Source organism: Aethalodelphis obliquidens, unplaced genomic scaffold (genome assembly GCF_003676395.1).
Source record: "Aethalodelphis obliquidens isolate GAN/ISIS:26980383/991018 unplaced genomic scaffold, ASM367639v1 scaffold89, whole genome shotgun sequence".
Taxonomy (NCBI): domain Eukaryota; kingdom Metazoa; phylum Chordata; class Mammalia; order Artiodactyla; family Delphinidae; genus Aethalodelphis; species Aethalodelphis obliquidens.
In genome coordinates, this window is record NW_020838033.1 from 4,822,344 (window position 1) to 4,843,448 (window position 21,105).

At 54.7% G+C, this 21,105-nt stretch overlaps 1 protein-coding gene across 5 annotated transcripts in view; it reads right to left on the minus strand.

Moving 5' to 3' along the window:
• Window positions 1-20,805, minus strand: part of TNS4 (tensin 4) — a 21,471-nt gene extending 666 nt beyond the window's left edge. Inside the window, exons 1-13 of one of the 5 annotated variants that reach the window (XR_003430349.1) lie at window positions 17,390-17,830; window positions 16,368-16,896; window positions 10,150-10,552; window positions 8,578-8,999; window positions 6,984-7,103; window positions 6,538-6,663; window positions 5,353-5,445; window positions 5,183-5,260; window positions 3,747-3,818; window positions 2,701-2,869; window positions 1,839-1,907; window positions 1,598-1,624; window positions 575-1,130 (exon numbers count right to left, since the gene is read on the minus strand). Coding sequence is in view for 4 of the 5 variants with exons in the window: in XM_027094632.1 (XP_026950433.1) it covers window positions 989-1,130; window positions 1,598-1,624; window positions 1,839-1,907; window positions 2,701-2,869; window positions 3,747-3,818; window positions 5,183-5,260; window positions 5,353-5,445; window positions 6,538-6,663; window positions 6,984-7,103; window positions 8,578-8,999; window positions 10,150-10,552; window positions 16,368-16,896; window positions 17,390-17,728 (2,589 nt within the window). In the remaining variant the exon portion in view is untranslated. Of the gene's footprint in view, window positions 1-370; window positions 1,131-1,597; window positions 1,625-1,838; window positions 1,908-2,700; window positions 2,870-3,746; window positions 3,819-4,402; window positions 4,627-5,182; window positions 5,261-5,352; window positions 5,446-6,537; window positions 6,664-6,983; window positions 7,104-8,577; window positions 9,000-10,149; window positions 10,553-16,367; window positions 16,897-17,389; window positions 17,835-20,676 lie in introns of those variants that run through there. The other 4 variants (XM_027094634.1, XM_027094632.1, XM_027094633.1 and 1 more) reach the window with 4 other exon arrangements.
• Between the last annotated feature and the right edge of the window lie 300 nt (window positions 20,806-21,105).

The window sequence follows — 21,105 nt, forward strand, 5'->3', positions numbered from 1 at the left end:
TGTGTGTGTGTGTGTGTGTGTGTGTGTGTGTGTGTGTGTGTGTGTGTTGTTGGAGCACAGAGGACTCAGCAAGACTGGGGCTGAGGCAGAACCAGAGAGAGCCAGCTCCTGTGTCTGCTTGAGTGAGCAGAGGTCTTGCTGCCGCCACCCCCAGGTGTGAGTGACACAAGTAACACCAGGGCAGTTGTGGGACAGTCGCTTATGAGAAACTGAAAGAAAAGATGGAGCTGATGCTCATTTGCAATGGAAGGCATTAGACATCAAGATCGTGAGGACAATGGAAGGGATTAGACATCAAGATCGTGAGGACAGCGGGGTCATCTCTGACCACGGGGGCAAGTTTACACTTGTTAACCTGCCTAGCAACAAGGGCCATGTTGGCTGAAGAATCCAGGGCAGGCGGATCTAGCTTTGCCCTGGGAATAGCAGCTCAATATGCTGTCAGGGAAATGGGGAAAGGAACAGATATGGAGGGAAAGAGAGTCAGTCCATCCCTCCTTTGGTCCTCAGTGCTGGCAACCCATCTGCTCTCAGGCCAGCCTTGGACCAGGGCCCAGGAGTCCCGACCCCGTACCTGCATTTGGCCTGAAGCAGGGGTCACGGGTCTCTAGCTCAGGCTACTGTGTCCGGAGTGTCCAGGAGGATGGAGTCAGGGGTCTTCAGAGGTTATTTTCGTGTGGGGGTCCTCAGATGTGGGTGTGCTTCAGAATCACAGGGAGCTTGTTAAGATGCCCACAGACGTCTGAGAAGAACAGCTGATCCTGCTGTGGGCCTCCTTTAAGGTTAAAGAAACTGAGGCCCGGGTTGGGGGGGGTCTGGATGAAGGTCACCGCTGAAGGTCATACTGAGTTCAAGGGTTTCAACCGTTCTCCTCCAGTCCAGGGGATTGGTCCATCGGGGTGGTAAGAGGCCTCTTGCTCAGGCTGGAGGGGGCATCCTGAGCAAGCCCACTGGGGTGCCTAGGAAGACACACAGGAAGCTCCCTCCCCTACATCCTTTCTGGGTCCTGCAGCAGAGCACCCACCAGGCTGATGACCTGCGATGCTGGCTGGACAGTGTCATACTCCGCAAAGAGGTGGCACACATTCTCCTGTGACTCGGTCTGGCTCTTGGCCACAAACCCAAAGATCCTGATGGGAGAGGAGAGCCTGAGTGAGGGGTGGGACCCAGGGAGGTACCAGGCTGGGAGCAGCTCTCCTCCCCGCCCTTCCCCAGCCCAGCACCTCATTAGGACAGGAACCTCCCCTGTCAGACCGAGAGATCCCTGAGTTTAAGATCTGGGTTTCCCTCCTTTGGAATGGGGGCGCCTGAGGACACGACCTGTGTATTCCCCATCAGAGTCGAAGCTTCCTGAGGGCGAAGGTGTGTCTTGGCCATCAGCCTGAGGCATCCTTACAGACTAAAGCCTGCGCCTCCCACATAAGACATCAAACTGGTGGCTCCCTGAGGGCCGGGGCCTGTGCCATCCGCCATCAAACCCATGGGCTTTTAAGATCAGGGCGGGGCCTCCTTCTTTCCCTCACTCCCTCCCCATGTTGGGTCCAGGCCTCCCCGAGGGAGACCTCTCATGGCGACTGAGTGGACAGGAAGGCCTTACCGGGAGGGCTTGCAGTATTTCTGCCACCTGTGGGAAAGGAACACGACAGTTCTGAGTACCGATTCTTTGCTCCATTTCACAGGAGTCTGGCTGAGCTTCGGGAGATAATGGCCAGTTTTGTCCCCGCTCCCACCATGTCCCCCTCCCCCTCATTCTGTTGCTCCTGACCCCTTGAGGTTCACAGGCTCTGTCTGGGATCCGAATCCCAGGGTCTTCTTAGTGTGGCTAGATTTGAACTTACTTCCGTTGCTTGGGGTCCATGCCACAGAAGCGGAGGGTGGCGAAGGGGTAATGGCGCCGGAAAAACACCCTGGGAAGAGACCGGGAGGGAAGGGGAGCTGGTGAGAGCCCATCCCAGTGTCCTGCCTCACCTCCACCGTCTCCAGCTCCCTGTCTTCCAAGAAGCTCTCAGTTTGACGACCCCTGACAGGCTGCCGTGACCTTTCCCATGGCTGGGCATGCGTTTGCACTTCTCTCCTTTCATGAAGTGCGTCTCCCTTCTGTCCTATATGTTGGGGTTTTCTACCACCTGCTCCACCCCCACTGCCTGTCATGTCATTTAAAGAAGATAGGAATTACATCTGGTCATCTCTCTTTTTTTTTTTTTTGGCTGTGCTGCATAGCTTGTGGGATCTTAGTTCCCCCACCAGGGATGGAACCGGGGCCCTCGGCAGTGTAAGTGCGGAGTCCCAACCACTGGACCACCAGGGAATTCCCAGCATCTGGTCATCTCTTATGCCTCCAGCCCAGGACCAGGATCATGCTAGACTGAATCCCTGAGCCTGGGAAGGAGTGATCTCATGGGTCAGCCAGAGTCTGGCCTACAGGAGAAGTTCCATCAGTGGCTACAGATTGAATCAGTGCCCAATGACTTGGTTAATTCCAAATCCATCGGTCATGACGAAGCGGGACTTTGGCAGGAGGTCATTGGACTCAGGCTCAGAGAAGGCAGAGAACTTGCCTGGAGTCACTCAGCACGTCACTGACCCTGCTGGGTCCAGGAGCCTGAACTCCATCTCCATTACTCCTCCACAGCAGTCTCAGCCATTCCCTCCAGCTTACCCTGCCCAGCCCTCAGCCCCAGGGCAAGGGAAGCCCCTTACTTCCTCTGGATGTCAGTCAGGGTGATGCCCTGCTCGGTGGCTTTGAAGTGGACCACGGTGGGTGTGGGGAGGACATCCCTCTCCAATGTGGTTGAGATGGCCTTTTGCACAGCCAGGGCTCCACTCAGGGTCTCCACGCTCACGGAGCTCAGGTACAGGGCATGGCAACCTGGGGGAGGGGTGCAGATACTGCATTGGAGCCCTGCTAGAATCCACTGGGGGGTGGAGGTCACCCAGGCCCTGGTTGGCCCTCTGCCCAGAGCCAGGGGATAGGAGTACCTTCCTTTTTTGGAAATCTAGCAGGGCTCCTCTTTGAGCCACCGGACAGGTGGGCAGGGAGTGTATGGGCCACTGAAATTTGGGACCAACCCCAGGGGACTTTGGGGTCATCTGTTGCTTGCATTGCTCTGGCCCCTGGCCCTCCAGCAGGGGGCAAGGGAGGGGATGTTGCCCTGTACGTAGGGGCGTCCAGGCAAGCCTTCCTCCGTCCCATGGCTGATGCTGCCTCCATCCCTCCCCACCCTCCCCCTGGGGCCCTGGTTCCTTGCTGAGAGAAGGAAGAGGAGACAGGAATGGGGAGGGGGCCATCGTGCTCAGGGCACAGAGTAGAAGCTGTCACTCAGACAAGTGCTGACCCGTGCCTGGCCCTTGGGCGCGAGGAGGAACGACCCTTCCCCTGTAGAAGACCCCAGGACCCGGACCTGACACTCCACAGAGGATCCCACCCCCAGGGCAGGTCCTTCAGACCCAGCGAGACCCCAGCACATCTGTGTGCCCCCCTCAACCCGTGTGTGCAGGAGGAGGTGTAAGCCTCACTGTGCCCCTCCTCTCCTGCCCCTCTTCCTCCTGGCCCACTGCCTGCAGCCTCTCATCTCCTGGCTCACAGGGAGGGGGAGGAATGTGGCACCTTGTTAAAGACAAGAAATAAAGCTGCAATGGGAAACACGTGTGGACCTGCGTGTGCGAGTGTGCACAGGGCTGGGAGGTGCCCTGCGGGGGGTGGGCAGAGCCAAGCCTGGAGCCTCCCCCTGCCCCATACCACTCACCCGCAGATTTCTTCAGGCAGGAGGCCCGGCCGTCTGCAGAGAGGTCTGAGGCCCCGTCTCCACCTCCCAATTCTGAGCCAAAGCAATGGAACAGGCCCCCAGGGGGCGGGGGTGCAGTCAGTGGACCCCCCCTCCTAGGAACAGGCCTCCTGCAGCCCTTTGAACCTCTTCCACCTCTGCCCACACCTTCGGGAAGTGACTTGGCCGAGAAACCAGGTGTGATTCCTGTAATGAGGCAAAGAGCCGCCTCGGGCTCCCCAAAAGCCTCACTGGCGAGCCTTTTGATCCCTCCCTCCTCCAGCCCCTGGACTGCGGCAGCGACCTGACCTCAGAGGCCCCCGACTTCCTCATTCTTTGGGACCCCACTGGAAACCCAGGCCAAATGCAGAAAGCAGGGGGGCTCTCGCCATCACCACACCAGGGGCTCCCCTGGCCCTGACTCCTCTCCCAGAACCCCCCTAGTGGCTCTCCTGCACACCCTGAGGTGTGGGCACGTCTGGGGGTGCGTTGGGCTGTAAGCTTCGGATGGGGCTTCCTGATCTGGGTGGAGGTCTGACTCTGTGCCTTTGGGCAAGTTACTTAATGCCTTGAACCTTCCTTTCCTCCCTTCCCTCCTTCCCTCCCTCCGTCCCTCCCTCCCTCCCTCTCTCTCTCTCTCTCTATTTCTTTCTTTCCCAAATTTCACCCATTGATCACTTATTTGTTCTCATAATTCTCCTCCTTGATTTTCATGATACAGCCGTGTCCTTTGCTCTCTGTTAGTTCCCTGAACACTTTGGAACAAGACAGCAAGAGAGACTTCGGTTCAAATTCGAACCTTCCTTTTCTTAGCAGTGAAATGGGGATAACAGCACTGCCTACTTCACAGGGTTGGAGTGAGCTGTGAATGAAGGAGAGGGTGCCCAGTAAGCGCTGGACCCAGAAGGAAAAACCAAACCTCACTGAACGGGCAGATTTATGCTCCTTTCATCCTCTTGAGGAAGGAGCTACTATTTCTTAAGATCTGCTCTGCGCCAGGCACTGTGCCAGGAGCCTTGCCTGAGCTCTCTCGCTGCACCCCCACACCAATCCTGGAAGGAGGTGTGATGGTGACTGTGCTCCTTTCATAGATGAGGAAATGGAGGCTCAGAGAGGTTGACCTTCTCAAATTCTCACAGCCAGGAAGTGGGACGTGGACAGACTCCAGAGCACGCACTTTGTTTCTTTTCTCTTTTTTTGGTTGCGTGGGCCAGCTTGCAGGGTCTTCGTTCCCCGACCAGGGATTGAACCCAAGCCCTCGGCAGTGAAGGTGCCGAGTCCTAACCACTGGACCGCCAGGGAATTCCCCCAGAGTGTGCACTTTTAACTATGCCACTAAAGTGATCCCTAAATAAGGTGAGAAGTGACCCACGGGAACCTTTCTATTGAGAACAAACAGGTCTGGGGACCCAGCCCACCTTTCTTCGGGATGACGAGCTTGCAGGGCAGGGCCAGGGCCATGATGGAATGCTGGCACACGAAGGCAGAGAGGCTCCCTGCAACGAAACAGGAGCCCAGCATAAGGAGGCCTTCCCCAGGCCAGCCGCCCACACCCCAGGGGCCTGGGGGCTACAGATGCTCAGCTCACCGAAGTAGGGCTCTTCATCGGCTCCTTTGAGATGCACCCCTTTGGCAGAAGACTCGAGGAGGAAGTGGCGGATGAGGTCGCTGCTATCCTCTCCTGGACAGAGAAAGCATGTGGATGGGAGTGCGACTCATTTCCTGACCCGCCTCCTCGGGGCCCATCCGGAGGTTAACTTGTCCATCCCTCTGCCTCTGGGTGGGACAGCGGGTAGGAATCCTATCCTCAAGGCCTCCCACGAAGGCGGTGCCCACACCTTTGCTCAAAGGCTTCTGTGTCCAGTAATTCTTTTTTCAGGAGACCTTTCTTTCGGTTTCAACAGCCATCAGGGATGGCTGCCGGCGCTGTTTAGATCAAATCAGAGCTCTCCGGCCTGGTTTCCCTCTCTCCCTACCCACCCCCTCCCAGGTGCTATTATTCTGCACCAGATGGTCCCTGCTGGCGCCAGGCTGGCCCTGGGAGGGGGGACCACGCCCCTGCCTCCTCACCAGCCTGCAGCTTCCTGCTTTCTTTGGGCTCATTGGCAAGGCTTCCTTGATAACTAACACTGCCCAGAGGTCACTTTCTTATTTAAACAGAGAGGCGTGGTGTAGAGAATGTGGATACGGGGTTTTTAATCCTCTCGCTCTATCTATCACTTCCTTGCTCTGGGGGGCCATTAACTCCCTCTGGGAGTGTCTGTTACCTCACCCATTTGTTGTGTGAGAGCTACAGTCCTGGGCCTTAGGTGAGGGGCTGTGACCCAGGTACCTTGTAATGTAATGATCTGTTTCTCTCTCTCTCCCCAGTGAGGTCTCCCTGGTGCCTTGCACAGTGCCTGGGGCAGGGTGGATGCCCCATCGATGTGTGTTGTATGCGGGGTTAAGCTAGCACACATGTTATTACTACATTAGGTTCCCTCACAAGAAATCCGATCTGGACAGAGGTGGGCACCTAGAAGAGAGCAGCCTGGAGGGGGGCTGGGACCATCCTCCTCTTCCCACCACGAGGGTAGAGCAGGGAATCTGGGGACTCGGGGAGCCTCAGTGCTGAGGAGCAGCGGGGAGGGGGCTGAGGTAGGCCCTCCTCCCAGGAGTCATTATGGGACTGGCCCAAGGTCACCCCACAAGCCAGGGGCAGAGCCGGGACTGGAACCCACCACACCCTGTTGCCTCCTAGAGGTCTTGAGTGAGGACAGAGACAGGTGCCTACCTGTTCGGTTCTGGGCAGGTGCAGGGGCCTCCTGCACCTTCAGGGCAAGACCGAAGGAGCCTCGGTATGAAGAACTGTCCCTCACGATGAAAGCCCCCGGCTCTTCCTTCCTCAGCAGCTCGATGGCTGAAACAATCCTTGGGTCAGAGACAGTCCCCACCGAACCCGAACACCCTCTGCGCCTCAGCCCCATTGGGTCTCCGTAGAGCAGATGGTACAGAATCACCTTTGGTTCCCAGGAAGTCCTTTCTATTGTCTAACCTCCACCATTCCTGCTGCAGTCATTATCTCCTCAGGTCATGGGGTTCACGGGACACCCCCCTTCCCTGGACCTGCCATTTGCCGTTCCCTCCTCTACATGGACCCAGGGCCCCATCTGCCCCATGTGGGGTGCCAGGACCTGATTCCTGGGTCACTCATCCCCTAACACAGGGCTTCCCTTTTACCTTGCTCTCGGGTGATGCTTCTCTTAAACCAGTATTTAGACGTGTCCATCACAAACTTCATGGTGGGCTGCATGTCCCTGGCAGGACCTGGAGACAGACAGAGGAGGGGGACCCTGTAGACTGGAGAGAGGGGAGCTGAGAGACCCGACCCCCTCCTCCACCCAGCAGTGCCATTCAACCCACCCTCCCCTACCCCTACTCCGTGGGATCTCCAGATGCCTAAAGGGGCAAAATCCCTTTAGGCTAAGTAAATGTGCTCTTTGAGATGTTAAATGCCCATTTTCCTGGGTCCCTAAGGCAGAGAGCAGTGGTTCTCAGTTTCGGCATCTTGAAAAGGTGTGTCGTGGCCAGCTGAGAGTAACTCATTATAAAAAATGTACTGAAATCTGCAAACGATTTGTCCTAGGAACAGATCAGAGCAGCTGCAAAGGCATACTCGTCACCTAATTTTCTCTGGCTTGCGCTGACGCGGCTTCCTGGGTGGGAGCGAGCAGCGGGGTACAGTGAACATTTCACATCCCCCAGGAGTACCTTGACGTCTGTGGCCCAGGGAGGACTGGGAGGCCCGGGAGCCTCGTGGCTCAGCCGTGAGGGAGCCGTGGGCTCTGCTCCTGGGAGAGAAACACCCTGGGGGTGCTGAGCTTAGCCTCTGTGTTTACTGCTTTGGGCCTTTTGTTCTTTTTGGACGCCTGTAGTCACGGACTACGGGAAGGAGGGTGTTTGCTGTTTTGTGGTTTTTAGCTGTCTGAACTGGAATGCATTGTCTCCGTTACCCTGCCCACCCCCTGGCTGTGAACGTCATCCACCAATGTCAGAGTTAGGACTGACTCCCTCTCCCTCTCTTGGGTTAGTCATCGAGCCTGCTGCTTCCATATCCTGAGGGTCTCCTGGCTCTGTCTTCTCTCCTCCACCCTCTGCCCTGCCCTGGACCACTTTGTGATGAAAACCCAAACAGAACCAAAGAAAAACTGCTCTCCCTGCCAAGCCAGGCCCTGCAATCCATCTGCTACGCAGCTGCCAGAGTGATCGATTGAACGTGTGTCTCTGACCCCATCGCTCTCCTGCTTGAGAGTCTCCGATGGTCCCCTATTGCCTAAAGGGTAAAGTGCACTCTTGCTTGGCGTTCAAGATCTTTCCCAATCTGGGCCCAAGTTACTCCCGATGACCTCATCCCGCACCCAACATTCCAGTCATTTCCTAAACATGCCACGTGCTTCCATACCTTCGTGACCATGGCCTGGATGTTCCCTCTGCTGGGACTGCCCTTCCTCTCCTGCTCTGGCCATCGACTTCTGATCCACTTTCCAGCCTTTTCAGTTCCCAGATGAAAAGTCTCACTCCTTCCTCTGTAGCCCCATAAGACTTAGAACATCTCTTTACCTCTGTGTTTATCCCACTCTACAGTGATCCTTTGTTTTTTTTCTCTCTTTCTAGACTGTGTCTCTACTCTGTGGCACAGTGCTAGGCACACAGTAGATACTTAATCAGTGTGTTGGTTGACCTGCTGTTGCAGAAGCAAATGCATTGGTGCTTTGTCTATTCCCCATTAGCCAAACCTCATAAAGTGTGAGGTACTGATCGGTTTACAACTTACCCTCTGGGGATGTGGTGAGAGGGGCATCTGGCAGGGTCTGGCTGTGGCTCCTGGTGGCTGGACAGGGGTTGCTGGAAGAAGTAGCCCCAGGGCAGACAAAGTCCTGGTGTCCTGGGGTCCTCTGGGATGGGGGAGATCCTGGTTCTGGGCAGCCGTTGATCAGCACGATGGGTATGTCCACCATGGAGTTGGTGATGGATGGGGGACAGCTGCTGGCATGTTCCTCGGCCAGTGGTGAGGAATGGGTTGCTCTGGGCTGGCCAGTGCTCGGGGTGGGGTGGCTGGGGACCTGGAAGTCACTGGCTCTCGTATACAAGGACCCTGGGCCAAGGCTGTGGAGGCTGGAGGAAGAGCTGGTGGGGCTTTCCAAGGATTTCGAAGATGACTGATGGCTGGAGATGCTGGAGCGGAGGAGGGACTGGCTGTGGCATGGGGAGAGCACCAGACAGGCAGAGTTTTAGCGGGTGGGGGTGGACACTTAGGGGCCAGAGCTAGACTCTGGAATTTAGTGATCTAGGTACCCATGGCTTTGGTCAGAGTAGTGCATACTCCAACCCCCCTACCCCATAGCCCTGAGCAAAGGGTATGCCCACTTGATCCCCAAGGGATGCCGAAGGATACAGGAGTGTACCTGCATTGCAGGGTCTGTGGTCAATTAAAGTAGCCAGTGGGTTGGCCCCCCGCAGGTCACATGGGCTTAGGCTGGACTCTATTCCCTCTGCCTTCCCAGCTAGGCAGGTCCAACTGAGTTGTCACACCAGCCCCCCAGCGCTCCCAAGAGTCCTGCACACAGGCTGGACCGGAGCTGGACCATGTCCATGGCCCATGCAGACGGAATTCCCCAGCTGGAGGAAGAGAAGGAGGCCAGCTCTGCATCCAGCCAGGCTTATCCCTGAGCTCAGAGGCCTGTGCCAGCGGGCATGGCTGTGGAATCCCAGTCTCCTTGCCAGGGACTGCCTTGGCACAGTGGCTCTGGAGTTGGTATGGGGGACAGAGGTCCTGGGGTTTGCTCTTCCTGGGCAGGAAGGGTATGCGTGTGGCTCTGCTCTGAGGCCTGCGGAGAATTGGGCTGGGGCGATTGTAAATAATGCCCAGGCCGTTTTGTCTCCTTCCTGCTAGATTTTGCCAGGAACAAAGACGAAGGAGGTTTTTCTTTCCTGGATGGTTCATTCCAGACCCCCTGATTCTGTTTACATCCTGTGTTTGGGGTTTTTTAAATTAAAAGAAAAAAAAATCCTTCCTACAGATGGGCTGTAGGAAGGCTGGAAAGGATACAGGTGAGCCTCATTAATGCAGTGTGGTCCTTTTCCCGAGAGGTAGGTAGAAGTCAAGATTTTTGTATATTGAATCATATTCTAAATGCTTGAGGAAAGCTTGAGAACCAAATGGCTGTGATGGCATAAAAGAGAACATTCACTTTTATTTTTGGTACATGCCCAGATTTTGCTCAGAAAGAGTAGGGTGTCTCTCTGTGATTTTAGGATGCGTCTCTGTGTGTGTGTGTGTGTGTGTGTGTGTGTGTGTGTGTGAGTTGTGGAGGCAACGTCAGAAGCTGCAGTGGGAGTGACCTACCTTCCAAACATGTAACTGACATCAGATGCTGGGCTGGCTGACAGCATGGAGACCCTGCTCCCCAGCCCCTTCTCCAAGGCTGGGGAAGCCACCAGTGGGGAGCCCAAGCCATGGCGGCCTGAGGCCTTGTTTCCCATTCCAGGGATGGAGATGCTGGGAGAAGGTGGGGGATGAGAGGAGGGCGCCCCCGCAGGGGGAGAGGGGCGCTGGTGCCCCCTGCCCTGGCTCCCGGAGAAGATGAGGCTCTCACTGTTGCTCCGAGTCTCTCGGGGGATGTCTCTGGAAAGGAGAAGGCCGCCACAGCCAGGGGAGTCCAAGGGTGGGGTGACAGATGGGCTGGAGCAGCTCTGGGGGCTGTCGTGGCACCTTGATCTGGTCGAGGTCACCTCGATGTACTTTATATCTTTGGGGAGAGAAACAGAGCATTGGTGAAACCAGGGAGACTGGACTCGCAGAACAAGGATGCTGGAAGTGTCCTCAAGACCATCTGGTCTCCCCTTTCTTTATACATACACACATATACACACACACACACACACACACACACACACACACACATATATACACACATATAGATACGTGTGTGTGTGTATATATATATATATATATATATATATATTTTTTTTTTTTTTTAAATTTTTGGCCAAGCTGTGCGGCATGTGGGATCTTAGTTCCCCGACCAGGGATAGAACCCGTGCCCCCTGTAGTGGAAGCACGGAGTTTTAACTACTGGACTGCCAGGGAAGCCCCTCCCCTTTCTTATACAGATGAGGAAGTTGAAGCCCAGAGAGAAGTTTGTTGGAATCGGGATCAGCATTCAGCTCCACCTTCATTCACCTCCACATTCAGGGCCCAGTTTCAAAGTCACCCTCTCTGTGACATCTTCCCTTGGGTGGGGAGAGGCAGTGCCATGAACGCGGGTCCTGGAGGTAGACAGACCTGGGTTTCAGATCTGGCTCTGCCACTTACTCTCTGAGAGAGCTTGGCCAAATGACTTCACCACCTAGAGCCTCAGTCTCCACGCCCGTAGAATGGGGCAGCTGTACGCAGCCTCTTAGTGTTACAGTAAGGATGGACTGAGATGAATGTAGGCAGCAGGGCACTGCATCTGGCACATAGTAAGTCCTTTAAAACTGGGAGATCCTCTCGTTCATGTGGGTTCCATTCCCCAGGCTGAAATGACTGCACCAGTCACATCTTCGGATGCCTCTATCACTCAGGCCTGTGAAGGCTATTTCTATGTCTGTGCCTGCAATGCAGGCAGGGGTTCTCAAGCTTGGTTGCATGCTAGAATCACCCGATGAGCTTATAAAGGTCCTAAAGCCCAGGCTCCGTCCGGTGCCAATTAGACCAGAACCTCTGGGGGTGGTCCCAGGCCTCAGGGTGGCTTAGCTCCTCAGCTGATTCCAGTGTGCATTGGGCCACACCGCTGTGGTCCCCAGCCCAGCAGCACCACTCCACCCGGGAGCTGGGAAGTTGTGCAGAATCTCTGGCTTCACCCCAGGGCTGCTGAATCAGAATCTGCATTTTAGCGAGATTCCTGGCGATCTGGCTGCACCTTGGAGGTTGAGGAGTTCACTTTAGGGTCAGCTTTAGAGCGAGAACTCTCTGGGGGCAGGGCATGCCGCCTTACTGAGCTGTGGGCCTCTTAGCACCCCAGGCTGCTGACTCACTCTGATGCTCTTTCCATTCACCAGTGGGGGCATCTAGGACTCTTGTTCTGAGACCTTGTTTCTTCCTAGAGTGGGGTACCCTGTGGTTCTCCCATGGTGAGGATGGGCACCTCTCCTCCTGACTTGGGGGAGGGGAGCTGTCCTCGGTGCTGTTCTAGGAAAGGTGGTGGAAGATGGGGGTTACCCAGCTTCTCCCTCTGGAGGGCTGTGAGTCCTGCCTCTGGCTTCCCCAAATGGAATCTGGGGCAGAGTCGGTGGGAAATTGCACCCTCGGCTCCTATCTGCCAGCCTCCCACCCCCTTGGGCTTTGGCACACGCACCATCCCCCCACCCAGCGTGACTGTGGAGTCCCTGCCTGCCCCAGCCCGCTCCTGGAGAGGACCTTCTGGCCCTGCTCAGGGCTACTGCTTCTGTCTGAGCCTGCGTGGGCCAGGTGGGGGTGGAGGATTGCATCAGATGAGGGGCGCTGGCATGCTGTCCCAGCAGGTGGAGGAACAGGCCTGGCTTTGTCGACAAACCTGGGTGTGAGTCTTGGCTTCGCCACTTTCCTGCCAAGAAGCATCAGGTAATTTTCCTAACTGCTCTGAGCCTCAGTTTCCTCATCTGTAAAGTGGGGATCTAAAACCACCCTTCCAAGGTTGCGGTGAGGATGAAATACACGATGAATGGAGCCTGGAGCATGGTCCATGGTGGGCTTCAAGGAGCATCTCCTGCCTGCCTGCTTCTGGGGGGCAGTATTGGCCAGATGGCTAATACTCTCTGGCTAAGGTGGGGGTCTCACTGCTGAGGGCAAGAGTAGAATATCTGGCACAATGTATTGTGGGCTCTGAAAGAGAAGAAGTCTTGGAATGGGGTGGATTCTTCTGCGAGGTTGGCAAGCACTTTTTTTTTTTTAATAGGATTTTATGGTGTTTATACCCATAATCCTCTCAAGCCTCACAAGCGCCTTTATGCCCAGTGCCAGCAGGCATTGCTTTTACAGAGGAGGAAACGGAGGCTTGGAGAAACGTGGCGGTGGAGCTCACATTTATTGCACCGTTTTTTTTTTTGTTTTTTGGGGTTTTTTTTGCGGTACGCGGGCCTCCCACTGCCGTGGCCTCTCCCGTTGCGGAGCACAGGCTCCGGACGCGCAGGCTCAGCGGCCATGGCTCACGGGCCCAGCCGCTCCGCGGCATGTGGGATCTTCCCGGACCGGGGCACGAACCCGTGTCCCCTGCATCGGCAGGCGGACCCTCAACCACCGCGCCACCAGGGAAGCCCTATTGCACCGTTTTTAATAAAGGCTGGTATTTACTGAGTGCCGTGCACCAGCGCTGCTACAGACACGTTACCCGTGTTAGTTCTTTTAATACTCATGACTCGATCGAAGTAGGAAACATTCTTAATTCCATGTAACAGACGAGAAAGCAAGGCTCAGAAGGGTTGAAGAAACTGAGCCCTGCTCCTGTTCTCTGTTTGGGGGCGGGGTGGGCTCTTCCACGGGGAGGGACTCCTCAGGACCCTTCTCCAAGACCTTGACCGTGAGAAGGTGCCTGACTGCTTTGGAGGGGGGGGCGTCTCTCGGCCTGGTGAAGCTCTGGGTCCTACTCACAGGGTCATCCGAACACCTACCAAAGAAAGGCCTTGCTTGGGGGCCAGGCAAGTGGAGGCGGGCCGGAAGGGAGGGCGGTGTCCTAGAGCTGTGAGTCACTCCCGCTGCTGCCCCGGGGTGGATGTGGCTGGGCAGGTGGAGGGCCGCCACCCTATCACCTGGGAGCAGCCGGCTGTTTACAGGCCCGTGGGGCAAGTCTGAGCAGTGCTGGGTGGATGCAGGCGCCTGGCACCAGGCCAGGTGGGTGGAGGGTTGGAGAGACGGTTGTTAAACACCCTTCACTTGGGATTGGCAAACCGCCTTGCCTGGCAGAAATTCTGGAACATAAAACGCGGGGGCCTGTTCCAAAGATAGGGAGGGGTGGCGGAGAATAAAGGAAGGGATATGGTATTTGCTTCCAGAAGCCATGTTCCCTGTGGGACTGGTACCCCCTCCCCCTCCCCCCCAGGGTAAATCTGAAGGAAGGTAAGCAAGAGGCAGAGGCAGGGAGCTCGATGAAGGTTTGAGAGCACTAGGGCGGTGGAGCCTCACTGAAGCCCTGGAGGGCAGGAAACTAGCTCCAAGGAAGAGAGAAAGGTAAGAACGTGGACTCTGGAGCTCAGAGGGCTGGGCTTTGAGCTGACCTACCACTCACTAGCTGTGTGACTGTGGCCATCGCTTCCTCTCCTTGAGCCTCAGTCTTCTTATCTGTAAATGAGGTTTCCAGTATTTCCTTCACAGGGTGGAATTATGTGTTACAAAAATCTATCTGGACATTTTTAGGGGAGGGATCGACACAAGATTGCCGATGTTTAATTTTTGCTTTTGCCAAGTTAGGACAAAGAGAAGCAGTGAACGTCTGCTAGCATCACAATTACAGAACGTCTTCCACTCAACACCCCGAAAGTAGGATGGATGAGAGTGCAAACAGAGGAGTTCTACACACTGGATGCGTTTGGCTGGATGAAAACTCACTGTGGTGCCGTGGGCTGGGAGAGCTTTGTCACCAGTAGCAGTGGTTGAGGGGAGGGTTTGGGGAGCAAGGTGCAGCCACCAGTGACCTGCAGGCTCTCGCTCTTCTTAGTGATGGAAGAGAACTTTCTAACGGGGAGCTGACCTGCTGGTTGTCTGAGGACATAGTGAGCTCCCAGGCATCACAGGTGTCCAGGCAGAGGTTGGAGGAGAGGATTTTTAAAAATTCCATCAGAAGGAGCGAGGGCAGAGCTAGGTGGCTTCATCAGGCCCCTCTGACCACTGCTGCTCTCTGGCACCCCCTGCCGCCCAGAGTCTGGTGGACACATCCTCAAGATGGCAGGTTGTGCCCAGGGCATCTGAGAACGCAGACAACTGCCCATCGGTCCCTCGGAGGAAGGACTCTGTTATCAACACCCTTACCCCGTACAAGTGCACGCCCCACAGAGGTTGGTCTTGCCCCAGCTGGCCTTGAGTGTATGGAAGCCCTACCCTGGGGCATGAGCATTAAAGTCCTAGGCTGGCTCCTGCCAGCGATAATTAGGCCCAAGTCACCTTTCTTGCAGAGACATGCCCACGACTGGCCTTAAGAAGCAGGAAGACTCTTGAGGGTTGGAGGTGGTTCTTCTACTAGGCTTGTCAGGCAGTGCTCCATGGGAGGAGCAGAAGGCTGGCTGGAGACCAGGAGCCTGGCTGCCAGAGGGACCTGTGTGCCGGGCTGACCTCCACCCCAGAGCCTGAACCTGTCCTGGGGCTGGTCTTAGTCGCAACCCCAATGTTGACTGCAAACAGCCACCATTTATCATGACCTATGGTGTCCCAGGATTTGTGATAAACACCCATGAAATGTTATTTTTTCAATCCCTGCAATACCCTTTGAGGTGCAAACTCATCTCTATTTTACAGATGAAGAATCTGAGACGCAAAGAAGTGAAGTAAACAGCTTGTGTAAGGTTTGCCTGATTCCAGTGATTAGGCTAGACTGGCTCCTTCCACAAGTCCATCAACCTCAGTCTTTTTGTTTGTAAAATGGGGATAAAATATTCGTCTCATGGAGGTGGACTGGGAAGATCAAAGGTTCAATTATTAAGTGCTCAGCACAGTGCCTGGATAGAATGATAAATGCTCAATAAGTAGAAATTCTCCTGGATCCCATCTCTAATCCTCACCACACCCTCTAACCCGTGCTGATTAAACCCCTGGAGGCCTCAGTCTTCCAGCCTGTCTAATGGGGCTGCTGCTCCGTGACCCTCATCCTCAAAGTGTACTTGAAACTCTTTGGGAAACTGAAGGCAGATGCAGAGATTTCTGGATATGCGTGGACGTGGTGGTATACTGGAGTTGGCTTGAACCAGCTCATGAAAGCTGATTGTCAAATTTTCAAGATTTTTTCCAGCTAAATTACATAAACATTGTAAGTTTGTGTAGTTTAATCTTTAGTAGTGGCTAAACCATTACTAAAGATTAAACTACACAAACTTACAATGAAATAACATATTAAAAACAAAAGTAATAAACACTCAAAAATTCATCACATCCCAATTATTTACTATATTTACTATTACCTATACACGAAGTTATTTACATTTATTGTTATGGGTAAGGTGAAAATACCATTCCTATAAAAATTTCAGGGTGCCCAGGCTAGGACCTAAGAGAGACACCATAGAACAGTGAGATTCAGGGACATCACATTTATCAAGTTCTTATTTATATACATGGCATTGTATAATATGCTTATCTATATTAGCTTATTTAAATTCTCTGAAAAATTACATAAAACAGGTATCCATCACTTTCCAAACTCAAGAACCAAAGAGAATTGGACAGTGAGGGCTACTTATATTTATCTCTGTTATAGAGCAGAGAAAACAGGGAGGTTAGGTAACTTGTTTAGAGCTGCACAGCACTCCTCCCCTGCTCCTCTGATTTGATAGAAAACTCCTTCCTCATGAGGTCTGGTCCCCAAGCCCTCCTCCTGGCACTGTGCCCCAGTTCCTTACCCAAAGCTTCAGGATCTTCTTTCTTTCTCCTCGAGGTAGTGCTCTGGGTGGGCTCAGCCCAGGGGCCACCAGGCCCTGGAGGGAGCAGCTGGAAGGTGGGGTCCAGTTCCAGAATCATCTGGTTGAGGCTCTCCAGCGAGAAGTCAATGTAGGAGTCAAGGTCCTCCAAGGCTCCCGAGGCCTGCTCCCCAGGGGACTGCAGGAGGCAGCCGGCTTTGGCTCCAGCCTGTGGGGCCTGCTGGAGCCTGCTGGGGGGCTCCTTGCAGGGCATGGGGGCCATCAGGGCCTGAGCTCCCCAGCCTTCTGTGGTGTAGTAAGGACACTGGGGCGGCAGGCCGGGGCTGGGTGCTGGGTGCAGGGCCCTCCTGGGTTCCTCACAGGAAGCCAAGCCGACTGCGGGGCCTCCTGCCAGCAGGGGGCTGGACATCACCTGTGACATAGTGGGGGTAGTGACCTGGCAGTTTACCTCTGGCTTCCAACCAGCCTCACATCCCACAGATGTCACTTGCCAATCAGGAGCTCTTGGGACCTGAAAGAAGCGAGAGTGAGGGTGGGAACTGAGTAAATTCTGTAGATGAAACCCCAGGCTCCCTTCCCCCCAAACAAAGGCATATTTATTCACTCATTTAAATTCACTCATTTAAAAGCACGGCTGGCTCCACCACTTACTAGCTGTGCAACGTGGGGAAAGTTAATTAACTTCTCTGTGCCTCGGTTTCCTTATCTATAAAATGAGCTGATATTTGTAATATGTTTAGAATATGCCTAGCACATAATAAACATTATACAAGTGATGATTAAATAAAATAACTTCAATAGACGTTTGTTGGCTACTTACTATGTCCCAGCCTTATTTATTAAATACATACTAGCTAAAATTTACTGAGTAATTACTATGCAGCTATGCCCTAGTATTTACACATAAAACCTTTAAAAATCCTCATAACAACCCTGTTAGTAGATGCTATTATTATTCCATTTTATAATGGGAGAACTGAGATACAGAGAGGTAAGTAACTTGCCCAAGGGTCATCAGGCCAACAGGTGTCAGAGCAGGACTGGACCCCAGACTGCGTGATGTCAGGGCCCCTGCACTTAGCTGCTACTCCATGTGGGCCAGCTGGTGAAACAGACAGGTAAGCAGGTGAGCAATCATAAACAGTGCCATCGGGGAGGAGGGGAGGCGGGGAGGCAGAGGGGACTCTGTAGGCACTAGTTGGGGAGGTCAGGGAGGACTTCCTGGAGGAAGGGGTACATAAAGGGAGACAAGAAGGAAAAGCAGGAGCTGGCTGGGCGAGCCAGGTAGGGGTGAGGAGGCAAGTGTATTCAGAGGCCTGATGGACAGGGGAGATATTGAGCATCTGGGAAACAGAGAGAACCTAGGGTGGATGGAGGGGAAGTTGGGGTGGGGAAGGCAGGCTGGCCAGACCCTGCAGAGCCTTGCAGGCTGGGCTCAGTAGTGCTGACTCAACCCCAAGGGCAATGGTGAGCCACAGAACAGTTTTTTTTTTTTTGCGGTATGCGGGCCTCTCACTGTTGTGGCCTCTCCCATTGCGGAGCACAGGCTCCGGATGCGTAGGCTCAGCGGCCATGGCCCACGGGCCCAGCTGCTCCGCGGCATGTGGGATCTTCCTGGACCGGGGCACGAACCCGCGTCCCCTGCATCAGCAGGTGGACTCTCAACCACTGTGTCACCAGGGAAGCTCCCACAGAACAGTTTTGATCTGAAGAGTGACATCATCAGATGATATTCACTCCCTGGGGGCTCATCTGGGAAAAAGATGTCCCAACTTCCTCCTTTCCCTTATGTGGGAAGTTCTTCCCCTTGTCTAGCCTTAACGCCACATGTTAGTGGTTTCTTACAGGAAGTAAGAGGTTCTGGAACAGAGGCTGCTGAGAAACCTGTAAGGAGCTGGGATAGGCTGGTTGCGTTACCACTGCCTGCTCTGAGCCTCACTGCCCCCCACCCCCACCCCGACCAAGGTACCCTCCAACGCCTCTTCTCTCTTCTTCTAAGATGCCTCCACCACATCCTGCTTTAGAGTCAGACCCTAGTGTTGGAAAAGGCATTGCGACCAGCCTGGGGCAAATGAAATGAATGTGAACTCTCGAGTCTGAAGATTCGGATTCGAATCCCAGCTCAACCAGTTCCTTAAGGTGTAACTCTGACCCTCAGTTTCCTCATTTGTGAGATGGGAATAAGAATTCCTGCCTTGTGCCCTCCTGGAGGGTGGTGTGGAACCAGCGAGGCGTTGCTTGTGAAACCAGTTGGACAATTCTAAATATTACTTGGAAATAAGGGCTTATATATCAATAGAATATAATACCATCATAATAATAAATAATAATAGCTCCTGGTTTTTTTGAGCACTCACCATGTGCCAGGCACTGATTTTCCCTATGGTAACTCTTTTTAATCCTCTCATAACCCTAGGAAGTACTGCATCCCTATTACCAGCCCATTTTACAGATGAAGATACTGAGATTCAGAGAGGTTAAGAAATCTGTATCGGCCACACATCCAGAAAAGTGGTAGAGCTGGGATTCAAACGCAGGCTGTGGACTTTAGACTCTTAGCTCCTTATACCACACAGAGTTCAAATGCCGAGGAACACCTGAGGTCCAGAGAGGGGGTGTGAGTTGCCCCAAGTTCGCACAGTAAGTTAATGAGAAAAGCCAGAACCCTCTTCTCCCCCATGGCTCCTGCCAGCCCTGCTGCCAGACTTCTCCTTGGCCAGGTCCTGGAGGGGGCGGGTGCATCCCAGGCTCGGGAAGCGTGTCTAAAAATGGCAGTGGAAGGGAACGGGCCTCCGAGCTCCTTTCTGGGGGCAGCTGAGGACGTGGAGCTTTGGCTCCAAGCGGCCTGGGTTTGTCAGGGCAGGATCTCAGCACATCCTGCAGGGTTTTTGGCTGGGCCTCAAAGAGGAGCCTGGGGTTACGGTCCTTGGGGAGCACACTGGGGACCTGGGTCCTCCCCCAGAACCAGGACCCGGACCCAGGATGTCTGCCTACTGATTTGGAAAGTGATCTTGTGCCACGTTGGGCAAGTGTCCGTTCCTCTCTGGGCCTCAGTTGTCCCAACTGTATAATGGGAATGTGATCATAACAGACACTTAAAACATACTCATTTCATTTTCTCAATGGTTCTTTGAAAAAGGTACTCTTCCTGTGGGGCTGGAGAGGGTAAGGGATTTGCCTGGGGTCATACAACCCACAGAACCCAGTAGTGGAACTGGGATTTGAACCCAGGTGGTCTTGGCTCCGAGTCCCACACTCTACGCCACTGCTTCATAGATTTAAGATCCCTTTCACCTCTCTCTGCCTGTTCTGGGGTTCCGGAACCCAGCGGGACAGGCCTGGGATCGAGCAAAGGGCAGGCAGCCCCTTGGGATCTTCTTCAAACTCTTCTAACACTCCCTGAAGCACCACTGGACCTCCCAGGGCTGGTCTCACTCCTTTATTCCTGGACATCTTCCCTCTCCTGTTCCCACCAGCACACTTCTCTAGCTCTTTCCTTCCTGCTCTAAAGGTGAAGGGAAGGTTCCTGGGCTCAGTGCTGTGTGTATGTATGTAGGCGGGCTGTAGTGGGTAGGGAGGGCCCCTTTTTATAGGACCCGCTCACTCACTGGACCGGAATCTCTTTCTTTGTTCCCAAGGGCTCTGGAGGCAGGGGGATCCTGATTCCTGGGCAAATCCCCTCACCCATTTCTTTGCCAGCTTCTTCTCCTGACTTACTCTTTCCCTTCTACAAGCCCAGGTCAATGGAGGGAGGGTGGCAGAGGAGGAAGGCTGCATCTCCCCCAAAGCTCCTTGCCCCAGTAGCCCAATTCCCCACTCCACCCCCTTGCTCGAAGAGTGACTTTGATTGTCCCATGCTCTCCACCCAGACCCACTGAAGCAGACCCTGGGACAGCAGGCAGGGACCCGCAGGACCAGTGCAGGCCATGCCGCCACCCCCTGGATTCCTGGTGTTCTCTGAAGGGCCCAGCACGGGGGCTCAGCTCACGACCAGCCCCCAGGGACTCCGGGCTGGGAGGCAGGAGGCTGGATTCCGGGTCCATTCCCTTCCCAAGCCTCGGGGCCCCCCCCCGGGCAAGCCTCTTCCCCTCCCTGGACCACGGTTCTCTCATCTGTACACTGAGGGCTACAGATTAAGTTCTCCCAAAGTGCAGAACTCGGGTATGTGGTCCCGAGACCATCTTCCGCTCATGCCCAGCCTCTCCGCCATTTCTCTCCACCTTCACTCCGAGCCCCAGGAGACGTGGAGAAGCTGAGCCTCTCTCTCTTCTTAAAGAATAAAGGCACCTACCTGGTGTCCCGGGCAGGCAAGACACTCCTGTGTTCACTCCTGGCTTCTGGGACAGAGAGAGGCTGTCAGAGCCCAGGTGAGGAGTAGGGGGAGGTGCAGTTCACCTCCAGCTCCGCCTTAAGAGCAGCCGGCCAGCCCCGCCCTTTCTCCTCCCTCTCAGGTCCTACTGGTGGCCTGACAGCGGCAGGCCCCACCCGCAGGTCTGGACCGCTCAGGTGGGGCTGGCATGGGCAGGGGAAGGGAAGCACTGGTGGGCGGCCTGGCCCTGGTGGGCACTGGGGCAAGGTGTGTGTGTGTGTGGGGGGGGCGTCCCAAGCTTCCTGCTGCCCATCCCCTCCCTGGGAACCACGTGCTCAGGGGAACCCCTGCTTGGACAGGGCTTGTTACCACCGAGGTGTACTGTAGGCATTTCCTTCCCCCAGTGCCAGC